At 37.5% G+C, this 17,403-nt stretch overlaps 2 protein-coding genes across 6 annotated transcripts in view; one reads left to right on the forward strand and one right to left on the reverse strand.

The window, feature by feature from the left end:
- The window catches only part of LOC132635702 (protein TIC236, chloroplastic), a 30,512-nt gene extending 19,101 nt beyond the window's left edge, over nt 1-11,411 (forward strand). For all 5 annotated transcript variants that reach the window (XM_060352201.1, XM_060352199.1, XM_060352203.1 and 2 more), the window contains 10 exons: nt 876-1,151; nt 1,482-1,547; nt 1,674-1,805; nt 2,768-3,592; nt 3,806-4,086; nt 5,548-5,804; nt 6,725-6,963; nt 7,185-7,376; nt 7,960-8,232; nt 11,032-11,411. In XM_060352201.1, coding sequence (XP_060208184.1) covers nt 876-1,151; nt 1,482-1,547; nt 1,674-1,805; nt 2,768-3,592; nt 3,806-4,086; nt 5,548-5,804; nt 6,725-6,963; nt 7,185-7,376; nt 7,960-8,232; nt 11,032-11,178 — 2,688 coding nt within the window. In that variant the 3' untranslated portion in view covers nt 11,179-11,411. The remainder of the gene's footprint in view (nt 1-875; nt 1,152-1,481; nt 1,548-1,673; nt 1,806-2,767; nt 3,593-3,805; nt 4,087-5,547; nt 5,805-6,724; nt 6,964-7,184; nt 7,377-7,959; nt 8,233-11,031) is intronic.
- Nucleotides 11,412-14,432: 3,021 nt separating this feature from the next.
- Nucleotides 14,433-16,821, reverse strand: LOC132635703 (plant-specific TFIIB-related protein PTF2-like). The gene is made up of 2 exons (XM_060352204.1): nt 15,078-16,821; nt 14,433-14,759 (listed from the first exon to the last, which is right to left on the reverse strand). The coding sequence occupies exon 1, from the start codon at nt 16,747-16,749 to the stop codon at nt 15,163-15,165; it is 1,587 nt and encodes a 528-aa protein (XP_060208187.1). The 5' UTR covers nt 16,750-16,821; the 3' UTR covers nt 14,433-14,759; nt 15,078-15,162.
- Between the last annotated feature and the right edge of the window lie 582 nt (nt 16,822-17,403).

Here is a 17,403-nt window from a genome sequence, read left to right on the forward strand (position 1 = left end):
CCTAGGGCTTGGAAGGTTTCTCCGCTAGCACTGTTGTGGGCTATTTGGGAAGAGCGAAATAGGAGAGCGTTCGAGGGGGTGGAACTAGATATTGTAAAGTTGCAAAATAGTCTTTTGTTTCTAGTTTGCTTTTGGTGTTCCCATGAGACCCCTGTTTGTATAGAAGATTGGGTCTCTTTTTTTAGGAATCATGTTTTGATGTAGGGTCTCTCTTTTTGGCATACGGGGTCTTTTTCCCCCAATTGTTAATAAAATTATTACCTTGTCAAAAAAATAAAAAAAGATCCTTTGAAACTTGTGACGATATGGCATTGGGCCTCACTCAACCCCAAAAGCTAGCTTACGAAGGGAGGATTGCCCTAGATCTTATCTCACTTTCCTTTTTAGTCTGTCCCAAAAAGAGTGTCACCTTTTATATTTAGAAACAATTCAACTTTAAAACCCTTAATGAGATGACTTATAGCCACACAAAACGTCTAAGGCTTGTTTTACACCACAAATTTCAAATTTCTTTCTTAAACTCCGTGCCCAGTCAAACAATGTCAATAGATTGGGATGGAGGGAGTATATCTTTTTGTTTTATTGCTCAAGTTCTTTTTTCCTGTTAAAAAAAAAAAAAGAAGAAAAAAAAAGAAGAGACTATTCCACTGACAACAGAAAATTGTTTGCTTTCTTCCCTTTAACAAGGGGATTAATCTACTTAGTTGTGTAATAGTGTGCTTTATGGATTTGTATTCCTATCTGTGTTGTTATATGGGTGGAAAATGTTGAATCCACTATCTGTTTCAGTAACATGATTTAGGTTTACCAGTACTGAGTTTTAATAATGTGATTGACATCCTCGACTATTTTCTGGTTGTTACCTTGTTTCTTAGATCACCATTGAGAAGTCCATTTTGGAGCAAAGCAATAGTAAGTATGAGCTTCAAGGTGAATATGTACTGCCAGGCACACGAGATCGGATGCCATCTAGCCAGGAAAGAGGCAATTTGTTTCACCGAGCAATGACTGGACATCTGGGAAGTGTTATATCCTCCATGGGTAGATGGAGAATGAGGCTTGAGGTTCCAAGAGCTGAGATTGCGGAGATGCTTCCACTCGCAAGACTTCTCTCTCGAAGTTCTGACCCTGCTGTTCAATCAAGGTCAAAGGTAGATTAAATAATAATGAAATAGTGGAAGTATCTGTTTCTCATAAAGAAATAATGAAAGAAGACAGGGCTGGAGGGTGTGGGAATTGGTTGCAGAATGATTTCCACTAAATACAAATTTTAAACCCGAACTCCGCCTGTGTGAGCTCGCTCACATTGCCGGTCCCAAGCCCGGATAAAGGAGGAGGGTTGCCGAGGGTCAATCGGAAACAGCCTCCCTACCCAGGTAGGGGTAAGGCTGCGTACATCTTACCCTCCTCAGACCCCACTATTGTGGGATTACACTGGGTAGTGACCAACAAATTTTAAACCCTCTTTTACTTGCTTGCAGGACCTTTTCATGCAAAGTTTGCAGTTAATCGGATTTTATACTGAAAGCCTCCAGAAGCTGCTCGAGGTAGTTATGGACAAAATAGCATGATAGCTTTTAAAAACTTCTGTTAGTTCTGCTACTCTTGGATTTCCAGTTAATGGAGATTATACTAAGACCAGCTTTGCCATTTCTTGATGGCAACAAACATAGGAAATTCGGGGTCATTCTACTCTATCAGATGAAGTTATCCTTGAAGAGTTCAATCTTCCTGGTTTAGCTGAACTTAAGGGTCGCTGGAGTGGCTCTTTAGACGCAAGTGGTGGAGGAAATGGAGACACAATGGTAAAATAAGTCTACTTGGTCATGGTACTCCGAGATGGAATACTCCTACTTGTCTTTGCATTGCAATATATTCTTACCCACCTTAATTAACGCCACAAAACTCATCAAATTAGTACAATTCAGTCTGTTTCCAGAGTAATGTCTGCTAAAGTTATTATGCTTTAGCATTTTGTTTGTGTGTTACTGTCTGCTAAAGTTATTATGCTTTAGCATTTTGTTTATGTGTTAAATTTTAAGTTTGAGCTGGTTGTCTTTGTTGAGTTTTTTCTGGTTCATCCCTAATTTGCATGCAAACCTTTGCTTCTTTAGTTCTTTATGTTGATTCTGTACTTGTGACCGAGCCTTCCTATTTGCTGATTGTATTACATGCAAATATTCCAACATAATTGCCTCCCACCTGATCTAATTTTTATTAAGGTAGCTCTGTGACTCGATCCTTTGATGTGACAATTATGGAACTCATTCCTCTAGAAACAACCAGACCTCTGAGATAAATAGCTTGTATCCATAGAACATTTGGCGTGACATAGATAATGAATAAATAGGAGTTAATATAATTCCAATTGCCATTACAAAAGTAATTAGTATTTTTGGAATTAAAAGATATTTTTGGCCGGTAATTATTCCAAAAAATACTATCAATTCGGCAACAAAACCACTCATACCTGATTTTCTTTTGAGTAGGATTGCAAAATGCAGGAAACATATAGTTGATATTGTGAGAAATAAAGGGAAAAATATTATTAAAACTTTGTATCTACATTATTACACTGAGCCCTATTTATAGACACTACATGCAATCCTTTTCCACGTAGGATACTATATACAAATCCTATTCCTATTCTAACAGATATATAGCTATAGATTTTTGAAATGATTTTAATGCCCATAGATGTTTGAATAATAACCTTCGTGGCTGCTTCTTACTGCCAACTTTTTGTCCTGGTTTCTTTAAATTCTAGGCTGAGTTCGACTTTCATGGGGAGGAATGGGAATGGGGTACTTATAAGACTCAGCGTGTTCTGGCAGCTGGTGCATACAGCAATGATGATGGTTTGCGTCTTGAGAGAATCTTTATCCAAAAGGATAATGCCACAATACACGCCGATGGAACTCTGCTTGGGGCAAAGACTAATCTACATTTTGCTGTTCTAAACTTTCCTGTTAGTTTAGTTCCTACATTGGTTCAGGTTATTGAATCAACTGCTACTGAAGCAGTTCTTTCTTTGCGGCAATTTCTGTCTCCAATTAGAGGCATATTGCATATGGAAGGGGATCTTAGAGGAAATCTTGCTAAACCAGAGTGTGATGTACAAGTACGGCTCCTAGATGGTGCCATTGGGGGTATTGACCTTGGTCGAGCTGAAATTGTTGCTTCACTAACCCCAACCAGCCGTTTCCTATTCAACGCAAAATTTGAACCAATCATCCAAAGTGGTCATGTACACATTCAAGGAAGTGTTCCTGTGACCTTTGTCCAAAATAATGTTTTGGAGGAAGATAATTCAGAAAGGGACAAAAGTGACGCATCCTGGATTCGGAGTTGGGGCGCGGAGAAGAGCAAGGCACCTGTGGATGAAGCTAGTGATAAAAGAAGCTCCAGAGAGAGAAATGAGGAGGGTTGGGACACTCAGCTGGCTGAAAATCTTAAAGGGTTGAACTGGAACCTACTTGATGCTGGGGAAGTCAGGATTGATGCTGATATTAAAGATGCTGGCATGATGTTGTTGACGGCTTTGTCTCCATATGCAAACTGGCTCCAAGGAAATGCTGAAGTTGTGCTTCAGGTAGGTTCACTTAATTGTAAGATTACATGCAGAAATGTCAAAATGAAAAGTGTGAAGTGTCAACAGACTATTTCAAGTTGGGTAAATTGATTTTGGAATTTATTTATTTTTAAAAAAAAAAGAGAAGAGGGGGGTGGGGGGTGGGGTGGGGTGTTATAGTGAACTATTTGCTTTCTCTTAGTTCTGATGTACATCACTTCTTCGAACATACAGGTTAGAGGTACTGTTGAACAACCAGTACTCGATGGGTCTGCATCGTTCCATAGGGCGACTGTATCTTCACCTGTATTTCGTAAACCTCTGACCAACTTTGGTGGCTCAGTTCTAGTGAACTCAAACAGACTAAGTATTAGTTCATTGGAAGGAAGGGTAAGCAGAAAAGGGAAACTTTCCGTGAAGGGAAATTTGCCTCTCAGAACAGTTGAAGCATCTGACGGTGATAAAATTGATTTGAAATGTGAAGTACTGGAAGTACGAGCAAAGAATATCTTCAGGTATATTTACATGCATTTATCTACAGAAAATAGTTAAATATGTTACTATACTGGATTCTGTGTGTATTCATCTGTCTCAGTGCAATAGCAAATTGTTAATGTTGGTTGAGGCACTGATTGCATCTCTAATTTTTAGGACACAAGGAGTTCTTTTCTTGTTTCACCTTGTTAAAGAATACATTTTTCCTGTCATGCCACAAGCCTTGGAGGGGAGGACCAGTAACCGATGCCTTAACTTTGATCAAGTGAAGCATCCTTAACGTGATTTAGTCAACGTAGCTCATGCATAATTAGAAATCATAAAGCTTTTCATTAAATACTTTCTTTTCTTAAACTTTAAAAAAAAAAAATTGAGAAAGTAACAGCTGTATGTATTTGACTAAATCAGTACATAGGTTGTACTGAAAATCATATTTACATCATAGCAAAAATCAGGAAACTAGTCCATAAAGTGAAATTCTAACAAGAACCTAGGATTTCTATGATGGACTCAGTATCATCTAGGTAGATCTGCTTAATGCAATTCAGTTTGATCTTCTGTACTTCACTGCTGGTGTCTTCAAAACACCTGGTGTTCCTTTCTTTCCATATTGTCCATCAAATGCAGGCTGGATCAATCCTCCATCTATCTCTGTCTGAGGCTCCTACTCCTGCCTCCTCCCAGCTATAAAGTAACTGAGTAATCCTTTTTGGCATTACCCAAACAGATTGATAAAAATCCTCCATAGCTGGGCTGTAATCCTACAATGTAAAAATAGATGACTAACTGTCTCAACCTCTTCACCACACAAATAGCATCTGGAACAAAGAGAGAACTTCTTTTTTTTTTTTTTTTTTTTTGAGGTTTTCTTGAGTCAAAACAGCTTCTCTTGCCAATAGCCAAGTGAAACATGCAACTTTGTGAGGCACCTTCACTTTCCATATGTGCTTCCAAGGCCAATGTTGCACTTGTTGGTTAAATACAAAATAGTTATCCATACATGCTATATGAGACCTCACTAGAATGACAGAAGATATAACATGGCCCGTTGTGTCTACAGAGCCTCTATGGAAATATGAATAAAAGAAATGCCGGTGACAAGGCCCCGGCTACCCAAAAGAATACAAATAATTGTATTATCAAAAGAATGCTTTGAGCATAGAATGGGGCTCACCAAAAAACTGTAGAATGAGGGAGGTGCTATCAGGGCGCTCTTCGATCCTCTTAAGTCTTTCTTCTGAACAACGTAGAGTATTTTCTTCGTTCACTTTTAAGTGGAGTTTTTTTAAAAAAATTACTGCATTCTGCTTTCCGGATGAATCTATGTAGATATGCACTACTTGTACTGCATTCTACACTCTTCTTTTCCTCATTTTCTTCAGTTATTTTCCTTTCCAAATTTTTCTAGCTCTAGCAAAAAAATGTGAATCTTTATATTCTCATCTCTTCTTTCTTTTACTTGATGATGACTGAAATAACAGTGGGCAAGTTGATACTCAATTGCAAGTAAGTGGGTCCATATTGCAACCAAACATTTCTGGGAAGATGAAGCTGAGTCATGGGGAAGCATACTTGCCACATGACAAGGGCAGTGGAACTGCTCCTTTCAGTAGAGAGACATCTGATCAATCAAGACTTCCAGCAGGAGGTTACAATCGTATAGTTGCATCAAAGTATGTTTCACGCTTCCTCAGTTTAAAGCCTGCTGCTTCAAACATTCAGTTCAATCAATCATCAGGTAGTTTGAGTATGAACTTAGTCTATATAGTTGGGTCTTCATCAATTTGTTAGAGTAGCCTGGTTGAGTTTAAACCATCTGGTTGAACAAGAGATTTTCTGTTTACGTTGGTTAGCTATTTCTTTAAGGCTCTGTTTTCTACGTGATAGAAGCTACTGTCCTCACTACGGATAACAGGGATTTTACAAAAGAGATGTCCAAAGTTAACTCTCTGTCTGATTCTTTGCTGAAGGTGGTACTATTAAATTCACATTCATTGAGCTTAACAGTTGTACTGCTTCTTAAACTCTTGATCTTTGGGTAAAATATTATTTGCCACCATTTGGATTTAGCATTTTTGTGAAGTCCAAATTCTTCTCTTTTGCTCATGGAGAACATGTGTATACTCACTTTCTACTATGAAACACATATTAAACCTCTCAGAGACTTTAGTTTTGGAAGAATTGGTTTTGGAAAAAAGTAGTGTTTGGATTTTGATTATTTAACTTTTTTTTTTTTTTAAGTATCACTAAATCCTTAAATTGTCATAGACGCTTCATATTTTAAAAGTTATGAGAATACTAAACTTATATTTAATTGCTGAAAAGGAAAAAGGAAGAGGACTGTTCAGCTATAAGGCCGTTGCAGCCTATAAGCAAAAGAAAATTCAGTTTAGAAATGTGGGGGCCTAAACGTGATAGAGGAAAAGTAACCGAATTCTAAATTTTGAAAAACTAAAACCAAGAATCTCACTGACCAACTTGGGTATCCAAGTCGGATTTGAAGTCGAACACACTGTATTTTGAACATGTTGTGGCTTTAGAACTTGATACCACATGGTCCAGCAGCTGCCTGAGGCGTCCCATTTTCTTGCTTAAGATGAGGTTATATTGCTGGGTTCAATGTTACGAATGTCAAATCCAACTTTTTGTTATATCCAGGTAAAGATGCTGAAGATATTAAGGAAAGCGTCCAAGTAGAGAGCAAACCTAAGCTGGATGTCCGCCTCACTGACCTGAAACTTGCTCTGGGACCAGAACTGAGGATAGTTTATCCTCTGATTCTCAATTTTGCTATCAGTGGAGAACTTGAGTTAAATGGTGTTGCTCATCCCAAGTGGATAAAGCCTAAAGGCATATTAATGTTTGAGAATGGAGATGTCAATCTTGTCGCGACACAGGTTAACCTTTTTGAATTCATGTTTCGTCCTGGAAGGTTCTGAAATTATTCTCTCTTTTTTATTTTGCTTTTTGTTCTTGGTTGGGTTGTAGGCTCCTTGTGGAACTCTGAGATTTTATTCTCTCTTTACCTGATTTTTTTAATTAGGGTTTTCTCTTCACCTGATTTTTTTTTAATTAGGATTTTCTCTTCACCTGATATCCTTATTGTCTTCAAGTTCAGGTGAGACTGAAGCGAGATCATCTAAACATTGCCAAATTTGAGCCTGATAATGGACTTGATCCAATGCTAGACTTGGCTTTGGTTGGTTCAGAGTGGCAATTCAGGATACAAAGTCGTGCTAGCAAATGGCAAGAGAAGTTAGCGGTAACATCAACACGTTCTGTGGAGCAAGATGTCTTGTCACCTACTGAGGTTGTCACTTAGATACCAATGGTTTCTTAACGCACAATCAGTTAAATAATTAAGCAGTAAAAATAGCTGACCTTTTTATGTTAAATTAGTTAGAAATATATCTTATTGGATGTTGATAATCTCAAATTCTCAAAGGTTAAACACGAGCATGCTCTCCACAAGAATGAGTTGAAAAGGGGTGGTGGGAAGGGAAACAACAACAATTTTTCTAGTGATTTATTTTACAGCTAGCTAAAGAATTATATTACTTTGGCATGCTTTGCTGGTGGACTTAACATGTCAATATCCCTCCATTGATTTATGTTTTACCTACTTTGGGAATACTCTAGACTTTGGCATCCTTCAAATACCAATGCTTTTGGGAAGGATAAACTGCATGAATACAAATCTTTTTTTTGAAACTGGTAACTGTATTGTATTCCATATGAACAAAACAGTACATAGGTTGTACTGAAACCATATCTACAAAAGTACTCCAAGATTCTACAAATCTATATCTACAATTACAAAGTTCAGTTTAAGTGGCTTAAAAAATGTATTGGTACATGGCTTAACCAACTTTGAAATGGTTCTGGCTGCACAGGCTGCTAGAGTTTTTGAGAGTCAGTTAGCTGAATCCATTTTAGAAGGTGATGGCCAGCTTGCCTTTAAGAAGCTTGCCACCTCAACACTTGAAACATTGATGCCGAGAATAGAGGGGAAAGGAGAGTTTGGACAGGCCAGATGGAGGCTAGTTTCTGCACCACAGATACCCAACTTGCTTTCTGTTGATCCCAGCGTTGATCCTCTAAAGTCACTGGCCAGCAATATTTCATTCGGTACAGAAGTTGAAGTCCAACTAGGGAAGCGCCTCCAGGTTTGAATGATTCTTTTTTATTTCCGTGTCTTTGAGTTTGCCGGTCCTTAGATTTTGTGCTAGAAATTTCATTAATGATTTTGAAATCTAAGATAAATTACATTAGCTTGAGGATTTTGGAAGATGAACACTTTATACATCAGGAGTGGAGTCCATTGGTCCAACTAAAGATGATTTTGAGGTTAAAGCAAATGAAACTATAAACGTCTGTTCTGGACATCATTAAAATGTTGATTCCTTTGGTTTGTTTCTTTGGGGCACAAAACAGAACCTCTGATAGAATAAATGTCGCCCCCAAAATGATGAGCTTATTATAGGACAAACTAATCATTCACTGTTTATTAAAGGGTAAAAATATGTTGGCTGGAATACTTGGAGGAAAAGTTGGTGAGCTTCCCACAAAATACTTGGGTATGCCACTGGGGGCTAAGAGCAAGTCCAAGGAGCTATGGAATAGTGTCTTGGAAAAATGTGAGAAGAAGCTGGTGAATTGGAAGAGTCAATACCTCTCTTTGGGGGGTAGGTTGACTTTAATAAATAGTGTGTTAGATGCCTCGCCACCTTATATGATGTCTATTTTTCCAGTTCCTATAAGTGTAGTGAAAAGAATGGACACTCTAAGAAGAAACTTCTTGTGGCAAGGCACCTGTGATTCTAAAAATTCCATCTGGTTAAATGGGATGCACTTACTGTCAGCAAGAAGGATGGGGGCTTGGGAATCAGAAATATGAAAATTCAGAATCACAGTCTCATGATGAAGTGGCTGTGGAGATTTGTCTCAAATGAACAGTCTTGTGGAAAATTTTTATCAGTCAGAAATATGGTATGGAGGGAAATTGGATGACAAAGCCAGTAGCCAGCCCCTATGATGTTAGCGTTTGGAAATCAATCAGGAATATGTGGCCAAAGTTCAAGAACAACTCTTTTTTTAAAGTAGGAAATGGTGGGAGGATATCTTTCTGGGAAGACAATTGGTTAGGACAAAGAACATTGAAGGAACTATTTCCAGATATTTATAATTGGCTTAATGCATATGCAACCCCCTGAACTTGTCCCTTTTTTTCATTTTGGCACCTCAACTAAGAGCCCGTTTGGATTGGCTTATAAGTTGCTTATAAGCTGTTTTCAGCTTTTTTGAGTGTTTGGTTGGCGAGCTTAAAGTCATTTTGTGCTTAAAATAAGCTCAAAAAAATAATTGGGCCCATTTGACTTAGCTTATCTAAAGCAGCTTATAAGCCAAAAAAATAAGTTAGACTACCCCAACTTATTTTTTTTAGCTTATAAGTTGTTTTCAGCTTATAGGCATAAGCCCATCCAAACAGACTCTGAGTGTTGTTCCTATTGAACCCCTGAACTCGTCCTTAAGTGTGTCTATCAAACACAATCTGACTTACGTAGTATTATATCTTCAATGTAGCAACATGCTAATATATATTCTAATTTAATTATGCCATTTTTTAGCTAAGATTAGTAGCAATTGAGAGGGAAAAAAAGAGTAAGCTCTTAATTAAGCTGGCAGTGAAAGAGCAGAACCAGCAAAAACCGACACATCCATGACCTAAAGAATAGCTTACCACACGTCTAAAATATTACTTTTCTTTCATTACCACAATTTATTTTTTGCTTCTAATAAAAATCATATTTAGAGGGTTTGATAGACACACTTGAGGACGAGTTCAGGGGTTCAATAGGAACAACAGTTAGTTGAGGTGCCAAAATGGAAAAAAGGGACAAGTTTAGGGGGCTGCATATGCATTAAGCCTTTATAATTTGTGTCAGCAACAAAATTCAACTGTTGGAGAGGTATGGGACAACCAAGGTTGGAGATTGAGCTACAGGAGATTACTTAATGACTGGGAGATTGACAGAATAACAGATTCTATCACACTTTGGAACAGTTCAAAGGTGTTTCCACATCTGAAGACTCTGTACTGTGGTCAAGTAATAGCCAAGTTACTCCACTGTCAAATGAGCTTACAGAGAATACAATGTCTCAAACAATCAAATTGACTGCTGGCCTTGGAAACTGATTTGGAAGGTCAAAATCCCCTATAAAGTAGCATGCTTACTTGGCTACTAGCTAAAAATGCTGTGCTAACTAAGGATAATTTAACAAAAAGGAACATAGATCTGTGTTCAACATGCTTTCTATGTGGAGAGGATGCAGAGACAATCAATCATCTTTTTCTACACTGCAAAACCACCGGTCAGCTGTGGAGGATCTTCATCAACCTGAAAGGACTTATGTGGGTAATGCCTAGAAGTATTCTGGAGACTTTAGAGAATTGGAAGAGCTACAGTAGCCTAGCTACCGAGAAGGAAAGATGGAAAGTTGTCCCTGCTTGTATTTGGTGGACAGCGTGGAAGGAAAGGAATCAAAGATGCTTTGAAAACAAATGTAAAGGAATCAAAGATGCTTTGAAAACAAATGTAGCTCTGTCCAGAACTTGAAGATGAAGTGCTTAGTTTTGTTTTATTTTTGGTGTAAACATGAATATATGGAAGATCATGAATCATTTGTAGATGTTATAGGAACCTTGTGAACCAAAGGAATAGGAGACTGATCTATAGCATTTTGTAATTACTTTGGACTGCATTAATTTGGTGCAGTTTTTTTTCTGGATATATAAAAGAGTTGTTACCTTCTCAAAAAAAAAAGAAAAGGGTGAGTTCTAGACACTGGGATGATGTTGTAAATGCTCTTTTATCTGCAGTCTTCTATTTTGTCATACTGCAGTTTTATGCTTGATTGTTCTGCCCCTTTATCAGTAACCAAGGCTTTTCTACTCTGTTTTCCAGGCCTCTGTCGTAAGGCAGATGGAAGACTCTGAGATGGCAATGCAGTGGACCTTGATATATCAGCTCACAAGCCGGCTTAGAGTGCTTTTACAGTCTACTCCATCTAAACGTCTTCTATTTGAATATTCAACAGCATCACAAGACTAAGCTAAGGTTTCCGACAGTGTACATATTTGATTCTTGCTATAGGACCCTAGGTGTCTAGAACAAACCCCTTTCCCCCACCCCTAAACCATCCTCTACTTGTCACCCCCCAGAATGAAAAGGAGACCTCGTTGCTGTATCTGGATGGTGTTAATTATTTGTAAATTCCATTATTCTTTGCTCAAAGAAGGAATAAATGAGCATGTTTATAGGTTATAAATTTTACTTTTTGGTTATGCATGACGCATTAGGGTAGAAGGGGTAATCGGGCGCATTTCTTTTCCGTTCCCGGAGTTTTAGCATTGTTCTTGTATTTTCTTATTTTTAGATTACTATTACTATCTGTTGTTCTTTAGTCTCGGTTATCTTGCTATTGTTTTTGCTTGTTGCTACTGCCTATTTTTCTTCTTGCACTGAGCTGAGGGTCTCGTGGAAACAGCCTCTACCTTCCCGAGGTAGAGGTAAGGTCTACGTACACACTACCCTCCCCATACCCCACTTATGGGATTATACTGGGTATGTTGTTATGCATGTCTTCCGTTTCTTCTTAATAATTTTGAGTTGAAGGACGTAAACAGCAGCATCTCTTTACATCACCCTAAGCTATTTTTCCTTGATCAATTTTCTGGTGTGAGCAGAACTTTGGGTTCAGAGAAGTAGATGCAACCAAGGCAATACATCCTCTTCCCTTTCTCTTTTTGCTGCACTATGACATAATGAGAGCAATTCCCCTGTTTGAGTTATATAGACATTGAATACATATGTTTTTCAGCACCCACCATTTTTGTAGTTTTCAACATAAGAACTAAATCTCTAAACACAGGTTTTTTTTTTTTTTTGTCTTAACCAAAAAAGAAAGATTTGACTCGAGGAAATTGGTGTACGTTCTGTTTGGATGGTGGGATTAGGCATTTTGTTTGGTCCAATTATTGAAATTAGATCTGAAATGATAACACGGAACTGGACCGACATGACATAGAAAACCACCCGAATGCTTCTTTTTCTTTTTTAATTATAATTATGATTATCGTCACGAAAACTTTAAAATAAATATTTTGGATCGATCACAAAATTAGAGTATCAACTTCACATTAGGCTTTCTACGTATGCCGACCTAATTTTGGCTTGCTACTATCTTAATACACGAAGGTAAAAGTGATCGAAATTTGTAGACTAAATTCATATGCATATATAGCTATATTACTATGCATGGAGTCAAGATAAATGTTCAGTTACTATTTGCTGACAACATTATCCCATGTGCCAAAATTAATGCAGACTTCTTTTCACACCGTCACAGACATTTTGACACAGTTCAGTTCCATTTTGCGGCAAACAATTAATTTCTCAAAATCAAGAATCTTTTTCTCAAGAAACGCTATTGAAAAAAAAAAAAAAAAAAAGGCAGCCCGATGCACTAAGCTCCCGCTATGCGAGGAATGCGGGGAAGGGCCGGACCACAAGGGTCTATTTTACCTCATTGAATTGAACAAAAAATTCATTCTTACATCCTTTAATGTGAATGTGGAGAGTAGCTTTGGAAAGTATTTGGGATTTCCCTATTTTCACAAAGAAACCCACTAAGAATGATTTCCAATTCCTCTTGGACAATTTTAAGATGAGTTTGGCAGATTGGAAAACAAATTTTCTCACAATGGTTGGTCGAGCAACTCTTATTCGTTCCACCAATAGTTTACTCAATCACATTATGCAATTTATAAAGTTAGCCTCTTACATAATTAAAGGTATGGAACGTAATTTTTATTGGGGAACTACTCCTTTGAGGAAAAGATTACAGCTTGTTAAGGGGTTCACCATTACTACGACCAAAGAAAATGGAGGACTAGGGATACAGAGCCTTCAAACTATGAATCTGCATGGAGACTGTTTTACTCACATTACTATGTGGGCTGCTGTACCGCGCAATAAGTACTTACATCGTACTACTACTCAACAAACCAATTTCTCTTCAGCATCATTCAGCTAGGATGGCCATAGTGCCAAAAAAGGATTACTTTGGAGACCTGCCAGAGTGGAGCACATAAACTTTTGGCATGATCCATGGATAAAACCCATCAGTCCATCCGCAATCTTATTCAGGGACCTCTTCTCAAACATGAGATGCATAACAATAACAACATACCCAGTGTAATCCCACAAGTGAAGTTTGGAGAAGGCAGAGCATATGCAGACCTTACCCCTTCCTTGGGAGGTAGAATGGTTGTTTCCGATAGACCCTCGGCTCATGAAAAAACATTTCAAAGCAGGTCGGAAAAAGAAATAGCGTAAGTGAAAAGGCCATGGCAAAATACTATACAAATCATGTCAGTTGTGAAAAAAGGAACAGTAACTACAACAAATAATATGGTGAGATGCATAACAATATTAGCCAGTATTGATCCAATAGCAGCTGGAACTTTTCTGCTCTTTCCTTTGATCTTCCAGAATCAATCATAAAACTGATTCAGTCTGTATATTTTCCGCAGTATACAAACACTTATGATTGTATTACTTGGGGTCTTAACGGTGTCTGGGTGCTTCACAGTTCAATCTTGCTTTCAAGCTCTAGCTAAAGTACAGTCCAGTACCCACATCAGTACTCATCAGTACTCCTACTTCTTTTAATTGGATTTGGAAACTACAACTTCCACCAAAGCTCAAGTACTTTCTTTGGCTGTTCAATCATGCACGACTGCGCACATCCAGTTGCCTACATCACATTACTTTGATTCCATCACCTAACTTTAGGTTGTATGATTCAAATGAGGCTGAAAATATCAGTCATCTGTTTCTTTACTGCTCCAAAGTTGTATCACTATGGATTGAACTTGGTATTACACAAAAATTCAGCTGCTTGGCAGCAATAATCAACGCCCATTTAACTGGCTTTCTGCATTTGTGCATTTGCTCCCTCCTAATGGTTTTGATCTTATACCTTCAAAGGCATTCCTTCCCTTCTGCCTTTGGGATATCTGGACCCAAAGAAACAAATTCCTATGTGAAGGGAAACTTTCTTTGTTATATTTCACATTGTTGCACAACAAGCACGCGAATATTGGCTCCTTGCAGGGACTAATAAACCCCGACACTCAACCATTCCTCTATATGTAAAATGGAATCCTCTCAAATACCCTAATTACATGCTTAATGCTGATGGTATGTTGGATATAGATACGAACATTAGTGGTCTAGATGGGGTCTTTAGGAATAGTGAGGGAAACTGGGTTGTAGGATTTACAGGAACCACACATAACTCATGCTTTTGACATGTGAACTGCATGCTCTTCTAACAGGTCTCACATTAGCATTTCAATATAATTTACGCCCACTGGAGATTAATGTTGACGCTAAACAAGTAGCTAAACCACTATGTTCTCTTAATAAGCAAAACTCATCATTTTTGGATGATTGCAGGTCCCTCCTCTGGAAGCTGGGTGATCCTACGGTACGTCACGTCTACGGAGAACAAAACAAATTAGCAGATCGATTAGCAGCTACGACCATCACTACTGTTGGAAGCTCTACTTCAACTTCACGTACGCTCTTTTGGGACCCTCCTTCATTCTTGATGGTTATTTTGAGTGCTGACAATAATGGAGACACATCCATTAGAAGGGTTAACGCAATGACAACAAGCCCTAGTTCTATGGATAATACTAGCAGTACTATGTTTTCTGTACATACTATGTAGCCAATAGTGGTAGTACGGTGGTACAGCCACAGATGACTTCTCTGTAGACCTTTTTGTTAGAGGATGCAATATATATATATATATATATATATGACCAAAATAAAAAAAGTAGCCCGTTTGATTTATATTCCACCAATATATTTCTCATTCACTATAGCAAAAATATGGTACTTGTGCAAATCTAAAGAATGAAAACATTAACTAATATTACCTCCTATACTCTCCAGAATCAGTCAGAGAAACTAAAGAATTTTTTTCTGCAAGAATTGCTTTACATATATTGACAACTTAGATCTTCAATAGTTGAAAACATGCAAGTCCAACAGGGTTTTATAATAGCCCTTCTCTATCTCCTCTTCTTTCACCTGATGAAGGAGAAGGGTTTCAATAACGAAATCCTCCCAATCAACATTAACTTTCGTTTTCCTTCTCCTTTTCTTTCCAGTATTTACATGTTCAAGGGAGCCTAATTCAATCTTATCAATTGAACCAGCATCTGAAGGATACATTGTCTTATGGATTCGAAACTTTGCTGCCTTTATCTTCTCTTTTCTCCTTTCATATGCCAAACAACCACTATCATAAGAAGGAGGCATAGCACGCAATCCCACATCTTTCTCCACTATTTGCTTCACTAAAAGCTTTTTGCTCATTTCTGATTCGCCCTTCCACCAATCTGTGTATGAAAATATGTCATAACTTTTCTTCCTTTTCCTAATGTTATTATCTCTGCTATCTGTAGACTCCACCACATACATATCATTCTTAATCTTTGAATAAATCATTGCCAAACACTCCGGCGATATCTGGAATCTATTTGGACTTTCAATACTCAAACTTGATGCATGATCCATCTGAAAGTACTGTGAGTTATTTTCGGTGTCATTAACATCTAAACCATAATCATTTCCGCTGCTCAAACAATCATCAATCAAATAATCCAGATCAAATCCACCATCCTCAAAACTCTTCCTTTTATCATTACTATTCTTTGACATTGACTTCAACTCCATGTATTGAATAACAAACGACGCGTGCTTCATAATGTTCTTGACAGTAACATCCTCACCCCAAGGCAAAGCTCGAGCAACCTTCACGAGCCTCTCCAAAAGCTCCTTATATCTCAACTTACAAGTAACAGCTGCCACTTGTAACTCGTTCGCAATATCCTCAATCGTCACATCATCGATTTGATTCAACTGTGCAACAAACACCAACACTGCCACCACCACAGGCAACGGTCTCCTTCCCGTCGTAACATACCACTTCACCAAACACTGCACCAAAAACACACCCTGCTTCAACATCCTCCCAATCAAATCCTCAGAAACCTCACTAAAACTCGGGGAATTCCTAATATAATGCTCGAACGAATCCACAATATCGAATCCAGGCAACTTCAAATCAAGAAAATCAACAACCCTATAAACCATTCTACCCAATTCATAAATATCACACCCCACCAAATTTGCTACTTGAACAATAGCCAATGGCTTTACATCTTGCCTCATTACAACATAAGCACATGCACCAACAAGTACTGAAAACCATCTACCCTGTCCATATTCACTATCAGTAATTTTCTCTACCATAAGTTTAACTTCACTAGATTTTGAGGAAGAAAATCCTAATTGATACATTAAATCTTCAATTATTTTCTGGGCTAGGTAAATTTTTGTTTGTTTGTAATTATAGAGAGTTCCAGTACCTGATGTGCCAGTTTTAACGTATGTTCCAGCTATGCCACTAATACCACCAATTTGAGGATCAAAATTAACAAAATCTTGAATAACCCCACATGATGTACAGACTAAATTACCTGTTACATCATCTGGAACTATTGTCGTCTTGTCACAATTCTTGCAAGAAGGTGAATTCTCCATTCGAGAGATTTACAAAATGGAGAAAATTTGACTTTATAGCTTATACATGCGTTTCATTATAAGGTAATGATGCTGTTTTTAATGGGTTAACTACAACTAAACATCCTTGTAATTTAAAATCAAACACTTATACCCTCTATGTTGTCAAAATCCTACACTTACTACCCTCGTTGATATTACTCCCTCCGTCCCGATTTATGTGACACTTTTTACTTTTCGAGATTCAAATTGACTAAATTTTGAAGCTAAATTGGTTTAGATTAACTCAATACTTTAAGATTTAAATTTATATATGTGAAAAATACATGAGAAGTACTATAAGCTGCAACTTTTTTCATATCAATTTGGTGAAAAATTACATCTTAAGATGTTGGTCAAAGTTCAAGCAGTTTGAATCTCGGAAACCGAAAAGTGTCACATAAGTTGGTATAGAGAGAGTATTACTTTTTAGGGAAAAAATAAATCTTTTATATAAAGGAAATCTTACACAAGTGAAACTTCATCTAACTAAGTATATTTAAGATAATTTTGAAGCAATATTTTAATTAAATAAATTACAAATAACTACATATTTAAAGTGCAACGAAGTTATTACTAATAGTTGGTACATCTTACTAATCAATTTGTTCTCATTTTTTCTATTTGTGAATTCTG

The sequence above is a fragment of the Lycium barbarum genome, chromosome 4, assembly GCF_019175385.1.
Source record: "Lycium barbarum isolate Lr01 chromosome 4, ASM1917538v2, whole genome shotgun sequence".
Lineage (NCBI taxonomy): Eukaryota > Viridiplantae > Streptophyta > Magnoliopsida > Solanales > Solanaceae > Lycium > Lycium barbarum.

Excerpts from the sequence above, each read along its gene's own strand:
- LOC132635703 (XM_060352204.1), bottom strand. The coding sequence starts at position 16,749 with ATGGAGAATTCACCTTCTTGCAAGAATTGTGACAAGACGACAATAGTT.